Here is a 17,140-nt window from a genome sequence, read left to right on the forward strand (position 1 = left end):
AACTTACAGATATAAATATCTATAAGAAGTAGAAACCAGATAGCTAGTAATAATATCTTAAGAAAATATATCCATATATTTGGTATATTATGATACAGATATATTCTTCACATTATCTGAACCTTTCATCCCTTATATACAATTTATAAGAAAATATTAATACTAATAATTTGATTATAGATTATAAATAATTTATCTAAGTTTTTTAAACAGTACTTATATTATTATAAGAATTAATGTATTTAAATTTTAAACTAATTGTTTCTAAATAATTATTTTTTTTTATATATTACAAAGTTTTACAGACTGTTTTTCTATACTTATTTTATACTCTGATATTTATAATAAAGACATTATTTCTTATTAAGAATATTATTATATTAAAGACTTATTATACTATCTGATTAAATATATAACTAATACTTTACAAGTTTTAAAGAATCTCAGCTACTATCTCAAAGCCTTATATTTATTAAACAGCTTGCTCTTACTAGATAAAATCTTTATAATAACTTTATGAAAGATTTTATCAAAGTAATAAAAGCTTATTCATATATTTACAGAACAGTTCTCACGGCCTATTCTAGCAGAGACTAGTCTTGTAATATAAAGAGCTTTCTAAGTCTCTCTATAGCTAGAGAATCATTAATTTTATAGTAGTGCTCATTATTTATTATTATATATCTTAGTAGCCTACTTAGAGCGTAGTATTTGCCGGCAGTATAGAACGCCGGAATCTTAACCCGCCGACAGACAGGTTGGGCTGGGTTTGGTGGGTTGGATACACCAGTCTAAATTAGGATCACAGGAATAGGATGCTTTTAACTGTGCATAAAGTCACATGTAGTGAGTGTACTTAACAAGATCACCCTGTGTCACCTGTGGCATATATTTCACTGTGTTGAATGGCTGTTTTATCTAGTAAGTTTCTTTAGATTCTTGTTATCCTTATTTAGGTTTTATTAAGATTTTATAATGCTTTCACTTTTTTTATCTGTCTGTCTGCTGTTGTCTAGGGCCTATACAAATCCCAAAGCAGTATAGGCTCTTGTTATGTTAGTGTAGGGAGCAGCCGGGATTATGTGAGGAGGCATGAGAGGCTGAGGCCTCATACTTTCTGTATAGCCTTGGCCAGCGTGATATGTCTTATGATGATATTAGTATAACTACTGGACTGCTACAGCCTACTGATAAGATAGAGACCTCGGTCTGAGGCTAATCTATCACACCAAAGGTGCTGTAGGAATCTAGAGTTATCACAGTACGTATAAAACATGCATGGATCCTTCACATGCCTAGCATACAAAATGCACTCAAACTCGAGTGAATATGTATACATAGGCAAACTTCTTCATCTCCTGGATATCATCCACCTGAACGGCCTTTTCGTCATTAAACATGACCCAAGATGAGCCACTCCTTCCTGGAAGTGCTTTTCGCACAACCGCAACATAATGCCTGTAGTGTGTTAGTACATCCTATGTAAACCAGTGAACATACGTACCCGGCATGTACAGAGGAGCCTTTGTGACACACAATTGACCGTAGTTGATATCTTGCCGGAATAGTATCAAATCCTAGCATACAAGCGCCCCCGGTTCCATGAGTGTCAGCACGAATTTCCATCGAGTCCTCGGGATGGGTAAACACCCAGTCGATCGCCCTGTTGACATCACCACCTGTCGCTGCTAATGCCCTCTTAGCGTGGACCTCATTAATGCCCATTTCAGCCAACTGTGCCACTTTCGCTGGATCTTGCTGGTCTCCTGGAGAGTTAGCCTGCACCATATCGAGGGGCTCATCCACCTCAGGATCTTCCATGTGAGCAAAAAGCCAATTCATGGCGGCCTCCGGGTCTGAGTTGCCAGTCATATAGAGCGCTCTCTCGCTCCTTGGTTGGGGGAAACCCATGGCGAGAAGTTGCTGCATAGCAGTTTCATTCGGCTTAAATAAGCTCTCAGGAGCCTCAATATCGGGGAGAAGCTCCTCGTCCTTTTCTGGCCCAGGGGAAAGGTAAGGACCGAGATCTATCGGCCCCTCATCAACTTCTACTGGTATATCCAGCTTTGTGGGAACCCAATTTATCAACTCAAACCTCCGCGCATTGATGACCAGATCCTGCGGCAGGGTTTTGAATGAGTAGTGTTTCTTGAATCCGTCTGTGCCACCACATGAGGGACAGCTGAGTTCAACAACTTCATCAGCTGTGAAGGCATCTAAACATTCTAGCAGAGTCACACTTTCAAAGTTGTTCGTAGAGCTGGTATCATCCGCAGAGATACGACGAGCGGGAACAGGGATGGAAATATTATCCTGCTCATCAATTTTGTACCGAACCTTTCTGCACTGCAGACATTGAAGACGCTGTTGTATAGAAAACCGGAATGACGCAATTGGGTTATCCAACCCCTCGGGGTGCTTGGACAGACCGATTTGCTTAAAGAGGTGAAGCATGAACTCGAAGGCGTCCTGCTGCCTCATCGTCGAAAACTCCTCATGGTTACGCCCGACAAGATGCTTAAACATAGCAGGCGCTAAGCCTCTTTGATGTGGAACTTCTGCTGAATCAGGCGAAGCTTTGACGTTGCTATCAGGCCTTGAGTACCTCCCGGAAAGAATGCCATCTGCGACCTTTCGCAGCTGAGTCTCGAGGTCCTCCGCTGGCTTTTCTGAGAGTGGTGGCTTCTCATCGGGGTGATAGTATCTTCTTTGGAATTCGGGAAGATCAAAAAGGCATTGAATGACACTGGATAGGTAGCAGCTGTTTCCTAAATTAGTCAAACCGGTCAATCCAGGGCCAAACACCGGGGTGAATTCGTGGCCATCCTCAGAAGTCATCGAAAATTCCCATTTCATATTCTGCTCAACCTGCATTTCCATAAGACTCTTCTCCGTTTTCTCGCGGCCTGCCAGATTGATGCCCCAGTTGGCAAGGTGAGTGGCCAAGTTGGGATCGGTCCTTTCTTCATTGCATCTATAGCAATAGATGTCTGCAGACCCATCTGCAGTTATTGAACCGAGTTTCACTGCAGCATGATGAGATTCCATGTCGGAATGTGCCAGAGCATGTGAGTTTCCCCCAACACCGCCGAACTGACTGCGGCCACAGCCAAGGTTACCGCATTCTAGGCATAACCAAAGGTTTTCTTTCAAATTACACATCGAACACTGGACGAGATCTGTGTCTAGATTTAAGCAAGATCCAGGTTTTTCAAAAAGAAGGGAAATGATTACCTTTCGACTCAATTTGTCGTGATTCTCGCTGCACCAAACCGAGAGTATGTTCACAGGGAATAAACTCCTGCTCCCAAGCCTTGACTTCTTCTCTCTTGGAGAAGGTCATTGCTTTCATTACGCCATCGATTACAGCCGGTAGTTTACCACTCGATGCGTCGACACCATCCTGGCAACACGAATAACATATGACATGTGTCTTTGTGAGATACCGATCTTCGTCGGTCTCAGCAGCAACTGCAAGCTTCGATATCTTGTGTGGCGGCTCGTCTCGCTGTTAGATATGTTGTTAGTGATATGTAACCGGGGCTGGTAGTTTATGCACTCTTGATTAGAACCAACCTGGACCTCTTTACGTGATCTTTTGATGTTGAGCGCCAGTGGGTGGCCAAGTCGTTCGAAGTGAAGAAGGGCATGGTTCCTATCGCCAGCACAACCACCATTGAAGCATGTTAAACAGACATTAAGACCGTGGTCCTCGTCCTGATGATACTGTCAACCTCTTGATTAATTGGAGACTGATGGATGCGTACTATGGAGTCGAAACACTGTGTGCAATCTTCTCGATATACGACTTGCGATGTAGTTGGCTCTCTTAGCTCTGCAATATGAACATGAGTCAGAATACCAAGCGAGCACTATACTGTATTGTTTGCCCTGGCTTTATATTCAGCCGTAACTGACCTTGAGAACTGACATGGGAACAAGCCATGTTGAGGTAAACTGAGAGCTATACGCTAAATACCATAGAAATGAGTAAATGGAAAAATTTCCAGGGCGTTGAGAGTGCCAGTACGTGGACATGTGTCTTGTCGATAGCTTCAGTGTATGAAGTGAGCGTAAGTCGAGCGAAGTCCTTTAATATCTGCACTATCGATAGTAGCACTGCCTTCAGGTATGAAGGTGGGGCGAAGTGGGAGGCTATTACGTATGTGCCGTCTTATTGTGACCAGTGTCATACCAACGGAGTACTCCGAACTGCGCTTTAATCTGTATTCTGGCCTGAGGCCCCAAGAGTAAGTAAGGTTGCATTCCGAAGCGGGGAGAATACTTAACGCGCTCCTACCGCGTAAATAAGTCCCGGGTCGCGTCTTTCTCCGTACTAGAGTACCAAAATCACCGCCTCAAACAACGTCTGAATTTCTTTGTCCTGCGTCCATGAACATTTTAGTTTCAGACTTCAAATTGTTATTTCTCCGTAAAACAACCCAGTTTTTAATCTTTCAACCAGTGCATTGAGGATTAGACCGTCGAGCAATCCCGAGAACCGTCGCAGATGGCTTCAGAAGCAGCATCCCAAGTCTCTGCTGGGGCCCTCAGGTAAAATTATTGGACTCACTGTATGTGTGACCGTACTAATCCCTTTCAAGTGCTATTTTCGATGAAACAAAACATCAAATTCGGGAGCCTATTGTTCAGTGTGTGCAAATCAAACCGTTACCGCCTCAGCAGAATCACCAGGAACGTTACCGGGCTGTCTTCAGTGATATCTCAAACTATGTCCAGACGATGCTTGCAACCCGTGAGTCTCGAACAATACTTTGACTCGGTCAGGGCCATTACTAATATTTATCTCAAATTCAGAATTGAATCCAGTGGTCTCTAGTGGGTTATTACGAAAAGGATGCTTCGTTCGGTTGAAGTCGTTCCAAGCGAATTCGGTCAAGGGAAAAAAGTAAGTGACAAACTACATTTATGTTGATTTTGAAGCTCACCCTGGGATAGGATTCTCATAATCCTGGATCTGGAAGTATTACAGGAACTGGGCGAGGCTGATAAGATCGGTGAACCGAAACCACTTGAAAATAAGCCCGATGAAGACGAAAAACACCAACCCACTACGATCTCCAGCAACGGGTTTTATGGTTCGAAGATTCCAGGTGCACAAATGCAGACGAATACCCGAGTACCGTCAACGCGACCTGTTATGGCCGCATCACATGCTACCATATATCCCATTGAGGCCATTTCTCCATATTCCCACAAGTGGACGATTAAAGCACGCTGCACAAGCAAGACGAATATCAAGACCTGGCACAATAGGAACACGGAAGGACGACTTTTCAGTGTGAACTTACTGGATGATAGTGGCGAAATTCGTGCCACCGGATTCAATGATCAATGCGATATGTTGTACGATACATTCCAGGAGGGGAGTGTATACTATATCTCCAACTGCCGCGTTCAGATTGCCAAAAAGCAGTTCACGAATCTGAACAACGATTACGAACTCACCTTTGAAAGGGATACTGTCGTTGAAAAGGTCAGTCAAGATTGATGAATTGCTGACAGCTTTCCTGGCTCACAATAATGGCTTAGGCAGAGGATCAGAGTGATGTTCCCCAAGTTCGATTCAATTTTACTACCATCGGTGATCTCCAGTCAGTTGAGAAGGACACAACCATCGATGTCATAGGCGTGCTGAAAGAGTCCATGGAGGTTTCGCAAATCGTGTCCAAAACCACGAACAAGCCCTATAACAAGCGTGAACTAATTCTGGTTGACAATACTGGATTCTCTGTTCGCTTGACCGTCTGGGGTGCTACGGCGTTGAGTTTCAATGCATTGCCCGAGTCTGTAGTAGCATTCAAAGGTGTGAAGGTTTCTGACTTTGGTGGGCGAAGCTTGAGTTTGTTAAGTTCAGGCTCAATGGCCGTCGACCCTGATATCGAGGAAGCACACAAGCTCAAGGGTTGGTATGAGGCACAAGGCAGGGATGAGAATTTCACTTCGCATGCTTCTTTATTGGGCGCCACCACATCCACTATGAAATCTGATCGATTTAAGACAATCGCCCAGATCAAAGAGGAGCAATTGGGTATGTCGGAGGAAGCTGTTTACTTTTCGCTGAAAGCGACCGTCATCTACATAAAGCAGGATAACATGTCCTATCCTGCTTGTCTCTCAGAGGGTTGCAACAAGAAAGTAACGGAGCTTGACCCTGGCCAGTGGCGCTGCGAGCGCTGCGACAAGACCCACTCCCGACCAGAATATCGCTACATCATGCATGTCAATGTCAGCGATCATACTGGCCAACTTTGGCTAAGCTGCTTTGACGATGTGGGCAGGTTAATGATGGGCACTCCGGCAAATCAGTTAATGGAGCTGCTACAAACGGACGAAAAAGCTGCCGGTGATGTATTCCAAGATGCTAATTGCCGGACTTGGAATTTCAGATGTCGTGCCAAGATAGACCATTTTGGCGAACAACAACGGTAAGGCGGTACTTCAAATGGCTTAGTGCCGATGCTAATTATTTCCTAGTATTCGCTACCAGATATCGTCAGCAAGGCCAATCAACTATTCTGAAGAGGCTTCGCGCCTTGCAGATCTGATTGAATCCTATACTGTGTCTTGAATATGTTCTTGCGATGCTGAAAGCTTGCTGTGCCCGCCATCTGTCTACCTTACATGGTCCCTTGTACCTCTACTTATGTGGCAGACCCTTCGTTGATACCGCGGGTTATTCAGTGCTATTAGGTTGTTCATGTTAGTTAATATGAAAATGGAATGTGTATGTCATTACCATTGAAAGATCTTCAGCAAAAAAGACCCCAACTCAACAAGGACACTTGAAATAAAACCTAGGTGCTTTGATACCACAGGTATATTGCTAGCACGCGGGTTTTCCAAGTTAATGAGTACACAACATTTCCATAAACTCCATGAGGTCTGTTTACCTATGATCTCGGCGGTGGTTGGATGGATTAGAGATGAACTGGACATCCAGACACAACTCGGGGTTTCCGCCTGCAAGTCTATGGAGAAGAGAGGCAGGTCTGAGCTCCTGAAGGCCAATACTAATAGTATCTTAGTTAGGCTTCACGATGGGGCCGCGCTACCCCACGATCAGCTTTTGACTATCAAGTTACGCCCGCAATTAGACTTTTGAATGGAGTAAGAAGAGATAGATACTCTGACACGTTTGTATTTTTCCTTAAAAGTTGCAGTTGACAGTGGCACGTGCAAATGCGACAATTCGTCTACCATAAGTATATGTAAACCTGGCCCTGCATGACCATAGTTTTGTGCGCTTAGATTAGGAACTGCTATGCAGGAGTCCTTCATTGCAAACAATTATCCTGTACACAGTACTCCGTACAGAGCACTCATTTAGCACATGACGACTTTGTTTCAATGACTAATCACTCGGCTTTCTTCGGCTTTGATGACAAATGGAGATGCTATTACATCAAATAGAAAGGCCAACCGTAAAGAATATGGTAAAAATCCGGAACCTTTGCTAATATCATTTACTCAGAAGTATCTTGAAGATAATGCCTAGCATGATGAAAGCAATTGGTTGGTTGCGTTGTTCCGGTCCTTGACCACATATTTGCTAATTCCTGCTCAGGTGTTGAAGGGGGTAAGGGGAGCGCTGATGCTTTGTTCGTGGATCAAATCCCAACCCCAAGGCCTGGTGCGGGACAGGCTCTCGTTAAGATCAAAGCATTTGGGTTGAACCGGATGGATTTGTTGCAACGTGAAGGGAAATACCCTCTCCCTCCGCAAGCCCCGAGCACCATGGGGGTCGAGTTCTCTGGGGTGATCGCGGAAATTGGCACAAACACCTGGAATGGATTGAGGACTGGCGACAGCGTGTTTGGGCTGGCTTATGGTGGTATGTAAGGAAACAGCTGAGGGTGCTAGTGCGTAATTGTTGATTCAATCTTGCCAGGTGCATATGCGGAATATATTGTGGTGTCGACGAACATGTTGATACACAAACCTTCAGAATTGACCTGGGAGGAGGCCGCAGGAATTCCGGAGGTAAGCTCGACATCTGTTTCCACGAAGATGATCTCGATTTAAACCATGACACCATATTCTAGACCTGGATAACGGCCAGCCAGGCGCTTTACTTGATCGGGGAGTATACTGCCGGGAAGTCTGTTCTCTGGCATGCAGGGGCTTCTTCGGTATCAATAGCCGGAGTTCAACTTGCGAAGGTTGACAATGCCTCAGCTGTTTATGTGACTGCAGGTTCACAAGAAAAAATTGAATTCTGCGTAGGGGAACTGGGGGCGACTGCTGGTTATAACTACAGAAGTCAGGACTGGGCCTCCGAGATACTCAAGGCAACAAATGGTCGCGGTGTCGACATCATAGTTGACTTCGTTGGCGCAGCACATTTCCAAGGCAATCTCGATGTAGCCGCACAGGATGCACATATTGTCCAATTGGGCCAGATGAGTGGCTCTATCCTCCCAGCTAATAGTGATATTAGTGGGATTCTAAGGAAAAGACTGAGGTTCGAGGGCAGTACGCTTCGGAGCAGGGATGAGGAATACCAAGGGAGATTACGTGATCTTTTGGTGGACCATGCTTTACCCAAGTTCATCGACCGGACGTTCAAGGTATTTATCGAAAAGGTCTTTCCCTTTGAAGAGATTGCAGATGCCCATAGGTTGCTTGAGAGCAACAAGACCAAGGGCAAAATAATATGTACTATTAATTAGATGAAACCTCGCCAATGCGAAGATAACCACGGCCCCCGAACCAATAATTGCAGACAGTTCGTTTACGACTCTACGTAGCGGTCGAATGATAAGGTCATGGCGATGTGGCCTATAAGCAATTTTAGGGAACCAGTAGATGTGCTGTGTTTGGGAAACACTACATCCAGGCTCGTAGCTTTGTATTTTCGTCTAAGAGCAGCCTCAAATCATATTATCTGAATCTATCCGCGTATGTGAGCATGACCTGTCTAGTGTCTATCTTTGCATTTTGATGCCCCAGGTCCTTTTATATGTAGTGCATCTGGTATTCTGTATGCCCTTGATGTGATTCCAAAACAATCCAATGTGGAGTATAATGTATAGAGAAATAACTTGTAGTCCGTGGTAATGCTATGATATTTGGGGATTTCACATGATCTACTCCGTATATAGTTTAGATTAGTATGTACTAGATTAGTTACTTTGATAAGATGTTGACTTCCACCGACTAAACATGAATACTAGCACTAAATAGTACTAAGGCAGGATGATCTTACCATATGGAGTACTTTAATCCGGAGGAAGGTTTCCGGTCCAGAAAAAAAAAAAGAAAAAAAATTTAACCGCAAAAAGGCGTATCGGAGAGTAGTCAATTATTTTGTGAAGGCATACAAATACACCCTCTTTTCCCACGACAAGTAAAACAACGGACAGCAAAAGGCAGGACAAAATGACTAAACGAGAGCTCCAAGACCAAGGAATCACCGAGCAAAGGGTGAAGAAGAAGTCGAGGACCGAAAAGCGCACGAAAAAGGCCGAGGTTTCCGAAGCCACTATCCCGGCAGCCATCGAGAATCAGCATACTGATTCGAAGGAACCTTCTTCAGCAGAACTAGAGAAATTCTTATCGGAGAATTCAGTCAAGATAACGGATACGTCGGAAAAAGCAACAAAGCTTCACCCTGTTCTCTCATTCTCTCACCTTCCTGCCTGCAATAGTGGACTGTACCGTCCCTTGGACTCGTTCACGTCCCCGACTGCCATTCAGTCAGCGACTTGGCCATTTTTGTTTGCTGGCCGCGATGTCATTGGGATTGCTGAGACTGGAAGTGGCAAGACGCTTGGTTTTGGCTTGCCGTGCCTGAAAAGAATCCAAGACTCGGCGAAGAAAGGAAAAGGCAAGCCCTATAAGCCAACTGCGGTGATAATCTCCCCAACAAGAGAACTCGCGATGCAGATATATGACCAAATTTCTAAATTCGCTGAACTGGTTGACATCAAGGTGGCCTGTATATTCGGGGGTGTTAAAAAAGACGAGCAACGCGAGGCTTTGAAGACAGCAACTATTGTCGTGGCAACACCAGGAAGATTGAAAGATCTTCAGAATGATGGCTCGGTGGACCTCGGAAAAGTCAAGTACCTCGTTTTGGATGAAGCGGATCGCATGCTGGACAAGGGATTCGAACAAGACATCAAGGACATCATCCGCCCTATGCCAGTATCCAAGCGTCAAACTGTTATGTTTACGGCAACCTGGCCTCCAGTCGTCAGGGATCTTGCCGCAACATTCATGACTTCACCTGTGACAGTCACAATTGGTGGAGAGCCCTCGGCTGATCCACGCGCGAACACTAGAATCAAGCAAGTTGTTGAGGTGGTGAAACCACACGAAAAAGAACAGAGGCTTGTACAGATATTGAACAAGTTTCAGAAAGGACCATCCAGTGAGGACAAAATATTGGTGTTTTGTTTGTATAAAAAAGAGGCAGTGCGCGTTGAGAGACTGCTCTGGAACAAAGGCTTCAAAGTTGCCGGCATACACGGCGACCTTGGCCAGCAGGAACGTTTCAAAAGCTTGGATTCATTCAAAAAGGGCGTATCGACTATTCTTGTTGCAACCGATGTGGCAGCTCGCGGTCTCGACATCCCTTCGGTCAAACTTGTTATAAACGTTACATTTCCCCTTACTGTTGAGGATTATGTACATCGGATTGGGCGGTTAGTGAAGTACTCTACCCATGCTTGTTATGCCTCGCTGACTGATCAATCTAAGGACTGGTCGTGCTGGAGCCGAAGGTCATGCCATTACTCTTTTCACTGAGGTGGATAAAGCCCAGTCTGGAGCGTAAGTGATTTATCGATAACGCCTTATGGTCCCCGGCCTCCCATTCCCATTTCCCTCCCCCATTTCAATTTCTGCCCCATCGATAATGCTGGTTTATTTTGAAAAAGTTCTAACTGGAATCGACGCATTGTAGTTTAATAAACGTTCTGAAAGCGGCTAAGCAGGAAGTGCCTGAAGATCTTCTAAAGTTTGGAGCAACAGTCAAGAAGAAGCAACATGACGCATACGGTGCCTTCTTCAAGGACGTCGACACCAACAAAACGTCCACGAAGATTGTTTTTGAGGACTGATCATGGCATCATTCGCGCTTTGGAGTTTGGGATGTTTTTGATCCCACCATCTCGCGGGCTTTTGTGTAATACATCATCAGGTACCTTCGCTCGAGATATGACCTACACACTATTAGAGCTTGTTTTCATATACATGGGGCTTCAAACTTACACCAAAAGAGTGTAAATAACACCAAGTGTCAACGCCTCGCCAGCGTTTCCGGAGTCAGAAGCATATGAGTGTCTTGTGTTATGAATTATGGACATCAAGGCACAAGCAATGCAAGTAAGTGGTCGTGGGGTAAGCTCAGAAAGAGCCATGTCACTTTTGTGCCGAGATAGAAACGACCGTATGAAAGAGAAGCTCCAGACGATACGAACAGCCATGTTGACAATATTGGCATATACCATCCCATGGGCGCCTAGACCGCCAACCTTCAAGAATAAGTAGGCCACTGATGTGAAGCATGCCGAAAACACGCCCATCCATACCGCTTGCCTGCGAAGTTCTTCTGGGTTGGCTGCCGAGGAGACAAATGCTTCACTTATGCCGTTGAATGCCAGAAATGGTATGTAATAACAATAAAGAGAGAGCAGGCTGCTGACGCGGGGCGAAGCCCAGCTGCGCCCGCCTAACACATGCAGCACCTGAGATACCAAGACTGGACCCAAGGGAAACCCCACAGCAGCTATTAGGCTGTATGCGCGAACAACTTCAGTTAATCGAGACTTGGCAGCATTGACACTCTTAACATTCAGTTTCCCAGTTCCTCCAGAATTTAGCAGGGATGAAAAGAGTGTTCGACTGCTTTCTTCAATGGGTTGGAACAATACTCGGGCCACCAAGCCACCATAATTAGAGGCTAGTGCATATATGCCCTGGTCCTCTAAGCTCGTCATTGCTGCCAGCATCATAGAGTCACCTTGCGTAAGAACGTGTTTTATCACGGACTGAAAGAATACATTTGTGGAGAGTGTAATCATCGGCCATGAAAACCTCTCAATCAAGAATTTAGACCCATCCCTAGGCACTGTTATCAGATAGGACCGCTTCAGTTTCATCTTTCGTGGCATACCTTGACTTTATCTTGGTGGGGAATATAGAAAACTTCCACATATTCGTAACCCCCCGCAGTGCCAACATATAGCCACAGATGAGAGTGGTAGAATAACACAGATAACCAAGAGAGAACGGAAGTACACCAACAGTGTGGCCAGTCCGGGCAGCCCAGGTATAAGCAAGGCAGGTTGTAAGGCTTTTTACAAATGCTGCGCTCATTTCGACAACTGCACGCTTTCTGTGTAGCATATATTGCTGCACTACAGTGAAGAAGGGCTCGACAGAAAGTTCCATAAGGGATGCAATGGTAGTTATCACCACGCTCGCGTGGTACGAGGGCATTTGCGACACCTCACTCGGTGCGAATTGCATATAAGAGACAGCAAATGCCATAGCAAACAGAAACCCCAACACGAGGCTCAAGTAAGACATGTTCACTACTGACTGTGACGCTATGATTCGGGCCTCTGATACATCGCCGGCATTCTCGGATGTTGGGTCAGTGCCATCCTTGTGACCAGACGTGGGAATAAACTTGAGTTGCAATGGCTGTCTTTGAATGGCCACTCTGATACTTTCCCTGGAGAAGTAAAGTATCGAGATGAAGTATAGCTCCAGTTGAGATGCAATACCCAGAATGGCTGGTGGCAAGCCCCTCAGAATTAGCTGGTTTGCAGTGAAAGTGAACACCCTAGATGCCAATTGGACGAGAATCATCAGTGTTGTCCCAGACACTGACGACGCCAGCATTGCGCTGACATTTTCATCCACCGGTGACATGTAGATGAAACGCTGGCTCGAGCCAATGACCTCCTTTCTAAAGCCTCTGCGGTTCTGCAAAGGTATCTCTGCAGCTTGGGCGCGCAAAGAAGCGATTAAATTTTAGTGACTGCTCAATTTGAGTTATAAACATGGCGTAGTAGCTGGTGATTGCCCAGCCATGGTATGTATAAGTCAGGTATCCGCAAAAAAGGCCACGTGCTAAATACAGTACCTGCCGTAGCCCCATGTCATATGTGAATCCGAGCTCGCGTATGGAGCCGATCCCCTCTATTATGTATTGTTTGTAGTCCTGATTCTGCGACAGTCTTCCTTATCATGGCAGGAGGCTAGAAAGTAAGCGAGCTCACATAGTGAAAAGGAGTTGGTGGCATTATAGCCCGACGCCCCTTCCTGTATGTATACTGCAAAACTAAACTGACAGGCGGAGACTTCGTCACTGGCATCCCTGCCCGGGGCCCTTCCCTGAACCCTGCGCGCAGCTATTGATAGATAAACGGAGCAGATAAGTCAAGTATAATTGGAGGCAGTTGGGCAAGCCATTGCACTTTATATTGTCCAGTCCGTACCCAAAATCGAACCTGCAAGCCTTCTAATTTCCGAGATGAACAAAATTATGCGGAGCGTCCCGTACTGCCTACGGCGTCCCATTATCCATCTTAATAGTTTATAGTACAATTTCAATGATACTTGCTTGGCCTTGGGTTTCCATATAGCATTTATGAACAATTCTCTCGTACAAACAAGCCTTTCTATCCTATTCTAATCAGTCTAGTTTCATTTTGAAAAGCACTCCGCCAATGTACTGCCAGGTGGATTGTTTTAGATGTTATCAAGTCACTTGTAGATTGAATATAATGCAGCGATGAAAGACTTTCACCAGACCTAATCGTAGATATCACCGGCCAAAAATCTAAGCTACATAGTACTCATGGGGCAGTGCTATATTCCACCTCTGATAGCTTGCTCCATTGATTGACAAAGACTAGTACAAACTAATCCGAGTGTCGCACCCAACTGGCCTGGGGAAAAAAAAGACCTACCGTGTACAGCAATAATGTACATCAAATCGGAGGCGCCAGGACTAAGAAAATACCATATAGCAACTTTCTTCCAACGTTTGCTAACCCGAGATTTTATACTCAGGTTTGGCTGGATCAAATATGCAGGCCAGTAAGGTACAGTGAAGCCATTTTAGAATGGTGGAAGGAAAAAGGGATATCCCCCATTCTTGGTCTTGAACACATTGAGAAGAAAGCTGTACATACCAAGAAGTACAGAGCCCCAGATGATTACTGCCACTTGTTGTGCCTTGTTGTCTGCAACACGTGGCACCTTCATTGCTAAAGCAATTGTCGCAAATGAAAGGACGGCATCTGTCAAAACAAATATAAATTAGCACAAGCAGCACATACTTATCAAGAAGATCAACCTACATATGGCAGCAACGATTTGTGTTTCCATGCCGAACTGGTTGGAGAAACCCCCTGCGAAGTAGCTAATGCCCCCTCTACCATCCCCTGCAACATATGGGACTTTGCGGATGTGGTTAAACATGTGGCCACTTGTGAACAAAAGGATGGCAATCAGACTGAAAGCAGCCCACAAGTTCCGGTTGCGCATAATGGGCAGAAAATAAGGGGACAGGACAGTGAAAAGGGTTATAACACCCATCAATATTGTTACAGCCGAGACAAGTCGCATATAGTTGATCGGACGAACCAGAGGCGGCTTCGGCCCCTCTGGAAGGTGACGATTGATCCACGTGTACAATTGATCGGCGGAGATTGGGCTGCAGTCTGATATTAGGATGATAGCATTGACATAGGATTCCTCTACTACTTACCCGCTGAAGTCAAATCGTAGAGGTGTGTCGTCAACCTTAGCGAAGGGACCGACAGTAGGAGGAAACACAAGGAGGACGGGTGCAGTTTGAAGCATCAGCTTGAACAGACCGACCGTGTTAGCTTATGAACTGCCTATAAAACATATGTTCTAAATACCTTTTGGAAAGTGCCTTTTCCGTCACTAAAATCTAGGGTAGCGAAGAGAATCTGAAGCCCATCATCAGGCTTAGAACCTTTGTTCCAGCTTCGCGCTATGAGCTCCCATTCTGGCTGGAACTCGCGGCAAAGGGTACAACCATAGCGAGAATCTGCAGCTGTCAGGAGAATTGCGACGTGATAATCGCGAGGCTTGGATGTTATATCCTCATATGACGAATCAGTAAGCTCGATTGGGGCGGAGCGAGAGATTGAACGGTATCTTTCAAACTTGTTTGAGTCCGTGGCGATGCAGAAGGCGTTGGGGAATATACAAAGAAGGGACACGACAAGATTGAAAAGCTTCATTTTGGCATGACAATGGAGGAGTCGATTCGAATGGTAGAAAGACGGCGGATCAGCAATCCGCAATGAAATCGGCCATGTACACACGATATAGGTAGGTACGCGTTGGCAGGTAGCGGAGTACGCTGTACCTACTATCCGAATTGCCTAGGGTGATAGGTGTCCACAACTCTGGGGCGGGTCGCTTTGCGGGTACCGGTACCTACTCCGTACTGCTTCTAGATACATACTAGTAAGTAGTAAGTATTTACCCATGTGACACAGAGTACGGAGCACTATGTAAAAATAGGAAGCCATTATAGTCACCCCCTGGTACCAACTTACCTTAGAGTCACCCCCCCCCCCACCCGCTTAAGAAGACTAAGCTTAATCACCTGACTTATTTTACTGCAAAGAAAATAGAATATTATAGAATTTATAAAATAGAATCTTTTTTATCTCTTCATATCTTCTACTGCTAGTGATAGCTATCCTATAATATAATTATTAGTTCACTTCTGTCAAACCCTAGGATCGCTTCTCCCTGTTCCTGTTAGCTTAGCTCCCGTTCCAATACGTACCTTGTGAACTGAATCAAAGGTAGTCAGGTTGTTGACTATCTAAAGGTGACTTGGTCTGAACAGAAGAAGAGAAGTAAGGCCAGATAGTGCCGCGCAGCTATCCGTAAGTAAGTGCGGACAAGTGTTATCGCTAAGCTCTACTAAAACATAGGTTACTTAAAGATAATTAGAATTGAGCACGAAGAACAGAACTAACTAAGTACATAAAAGAGTGTCCTTATATTCTATTCTTTATCATGGTGTCACCATGATATATTATGTCGCTGATATATTATATTATAGCGCTGCCATGTCCTGTTGTAGTACTGTTATGTCCTGTCGTAGCACTGCTATGTCCTGTCATAGCGCTGCCATGTTATAGCATGTCAGTGACATGTCCGTTATGGTCACGTGCTGTGTAACCATCCTTGTTTATAGGTTACTCAGATTAGGATTCTACTTGATAAGAGTCCTTGCCTTCCGGACGTAGCCTTCTGCCTAACGAGTCTGCCTTACTAGTTTATTCAGCTAGCAGGGGTCCGTAATACCACTCCCCCTTCTTCAAGGTTTCTTATTCCCAAGGAATATAAATTTACAGTGCCTCCCTCCTGAGATAAGTGTCTGGTATCATTTCCCAAAACTTTTATTTGGATTATTAACCATATCATCTAGTTCTTCTGTTTATAAGAAGAGCCTTTATCAGCGGATTAAGAATGAAGATTTCCTTATGGTTTTCCCTTGCGAGCGCTGTATTTATCTTTACAAGGTTTATATTAAGTCTGAAAATTCTGACCGCTGTAGCAAGTATATTAAAACAAACAGTGTTTGTTATAAAATACCTGATCCTTCCTTCTCTGATGCTGAGTGAAAGTATTTAATTAAGGCTCAAAACTTTATTAAAGAGAAAAAAGAAGTTATCCTGACAAAACTTCTTTAATTGCAGAAACAAAAATAATTATTATAAAAATAAGCTAGTAATTTCATAGCCCGTGACATAAAGAAAATCAGGAAGCTAGAAGAGCTTAAGAAATAAGAATAAAAAGAATATAAGGCGTAAATAAGGCTGTGTGATCAATAAACTGTAATATTCAAGGCTGAGGCTAGTACCATCGCGGGAGATGTTAAACTAGCTGCCATATCTGAGCTTGATCTTAGTTTATCTTAACTTGTTGGCTCTCCTTCTTTCTGGACGAGTTTCAACCTATCTGCTGGTAGTACTGTTTTACAAGCTGGTAACAGCCTGTCAAATTCTTAATAAGTTTCTATATATTTTTTGAGATATTATATTCTACCTATTTTACTAAATACTGTGATCTGCCATTAATCTTCTCATAGTCTAGGATCTTT

At 44.4% G+C, this 17,140-nt stretch overlaps 7 protein-coding genes across 7 annotated transcripts; 4 read left to right on the forward strand and 3 right to left on the reverse strand.

Annotated features, from left to right (window-relative positions):
- Positions 1-977: 977 nt before the first annotated feature.
- BO94DRAFT_540004 (ubiquitin-specific protease UBP14) lies at positions 978-4,130 on the reverse strand. Its single transcript, XM_025612820.1, has 6 exons — positions 3,919-4,130; positions 3,768-3,835; positions 3,577-3,717; positions 3,235-3,508; positions 1,505-3,179; positions 978-1,458 (listed from the first exon to the last, which is right to left on the reverse strand). Exons 1-6 carry the CDS (start codon positions 3,944-3,946, stop codon positions 1,314-1,316), a joined length of 2,331 nt encoding a protein of 776 aa, XP_025462359.1. The 5' UTR covers positions 3,947-4,130; the 3' UTR covers positions 978-1,313.
- A 187-nt stretch (positions 4,131-4,317) lies between these two features.
- On the forward strand, positions 4,318-6,732 carry BO94DRAFT_295382 (replication factor A subunit protein RFA1). The gene is made up of 6 exons (XM_025606710.1): positions 4,318-4,554; positions 4,605-4,756; positions 4,819-4,909; positions 4,960-5,497; positions 5,554-6,449; positions 6,499-6,732. Exons 1-6 carry the CDS (start codon positions 4,511-4,513, stop codon positions 6,590-6,592), a joined length of 1,815 nt encoding a protein of 604 aa, XP_025462360.1. The 5' UTR covers positions 4,318-4,510; the 3' UTR covers positions 6,593-6,732.
- On the forward strand, positions 6,715-7,394 carry BO94DRAFT_540006 (uncharacterized protein). The gene has a single exon (XM_025612821.1). The coding sequence runs from the start codon at positions 6,917-6,919 to the stop codon at positions 7,124-7,126; it is 210 nt and encodes a 69-aa protein (XP_025462361.1). The 5' UTR covers positions 6,715-6,916; the 3' UTR covers positions 7,127-7,394.
- A 43-nt stretch (positions 7,395-7,437) lies between these two features.
- On the forward strand, positions 7,438-8,748 carry BO94DRAFT_502868 (NAD(P)H-quinone oxidoreductase). Its single transcript, XM_025609461.1, has 4 exons — positions 7,438-7,536; positions 7,589-7,855; positions 7,913-8,004; positions 8,067-8,748. The coding sequence occupies exons 1-4, from the start codon at positions 7,512-7,514 to the stop codon at positions 8,691-8,693; spliced, it is 1,011 nt and encodes a 336-aa protein (XP_025462362.1). The 5' UTR covers positions 7,438-7,511; the 3' UTR covers positions 8,694-8,748.
- Positions 8,749-9,270: 522 nt separating this feature from the next.
- On the forward strand, positions 9,271-11,309 carry dbp3 (RNA-dependent ATPase DBP3). Its single transcript, XM_025612822.1, has 3 exons — positions 9,271-10,670; positions 10,726-10,797; positions 10,931-11,309. The coding sequence occupies exons 1-3, from the start codon at positions 9,403-9,405 to the stop codon at positions 11,085-11,087; spliced, it is 1,497 nt and encodes a 498-aa protein (XP_025462363.1). The 5' UTR covers positions 9,271-9,402; the 3' UTR covers positions 11,088-11,309.
- Positions 10,931-13,293, reverse strand: BO94DRAFT_540010 (nuclear division Rft1 protein). Its single transcript, XM_025612823.1, has 3 exons — positions 12,143-13,293; positions 11,239-12,090; positions 10,931-11,189 (listed from the first exon to the last, which is right to left on the reverse strand). Exons 1-3 carry the CDS (start codon positions 12,904-12,906, stop codon positions 11,096-11,098), a joined length of 1,710 nt encoding a protein of 569 aa, XP_025462364.1. The 5' UTR covers positions 12,907-13,293; the 3' UTR covers positions 10,931-11,095.
- Positions 13,294-13,734: 441 nt separating this feature from the next.
- Positions 13,735-15,521, reverse strand: BO94DRAFT_569702 (OST3/OST6 family protein). Its single transcript, XM_025614750.1, has 4 exons — positions 14,910-15,521; positions 14,753-14,850; positions 14,343-14,698; positions 13,735-14,282 (listed from the first exon to the last, which is right to left on the reverse strand). The coding sequence occupies exons 1-4, from the start codon at positions 15,255-15,257 to the stop codon at positions 14,101-14,103; spliced, it is 984 nt and encodes a 327-aa protein (XP_025462365.1). The 5' UTR covers positions 15,258-15,521; the 3' UTR covers positions 13,735-14,100.
- Positions 15,522-17,140: the final 1,619 nt, after the last annotated feature.

Source organism: Aspergillus sclerotioniger (genome assembly GCF_003184525.1).
Source record: "Aspergillus sclerotioniger CBS 115572 chromosome Unknown BO94scaffold_42, whole genome shotgun sequence".
Lineage (NCBI taxonomy): Eukaryota > Fungi > Ascomycota > Eurotiomycetes > Eurotiales > Aspergillaceae > Aspergillus > Aspergillus sclerotioniger.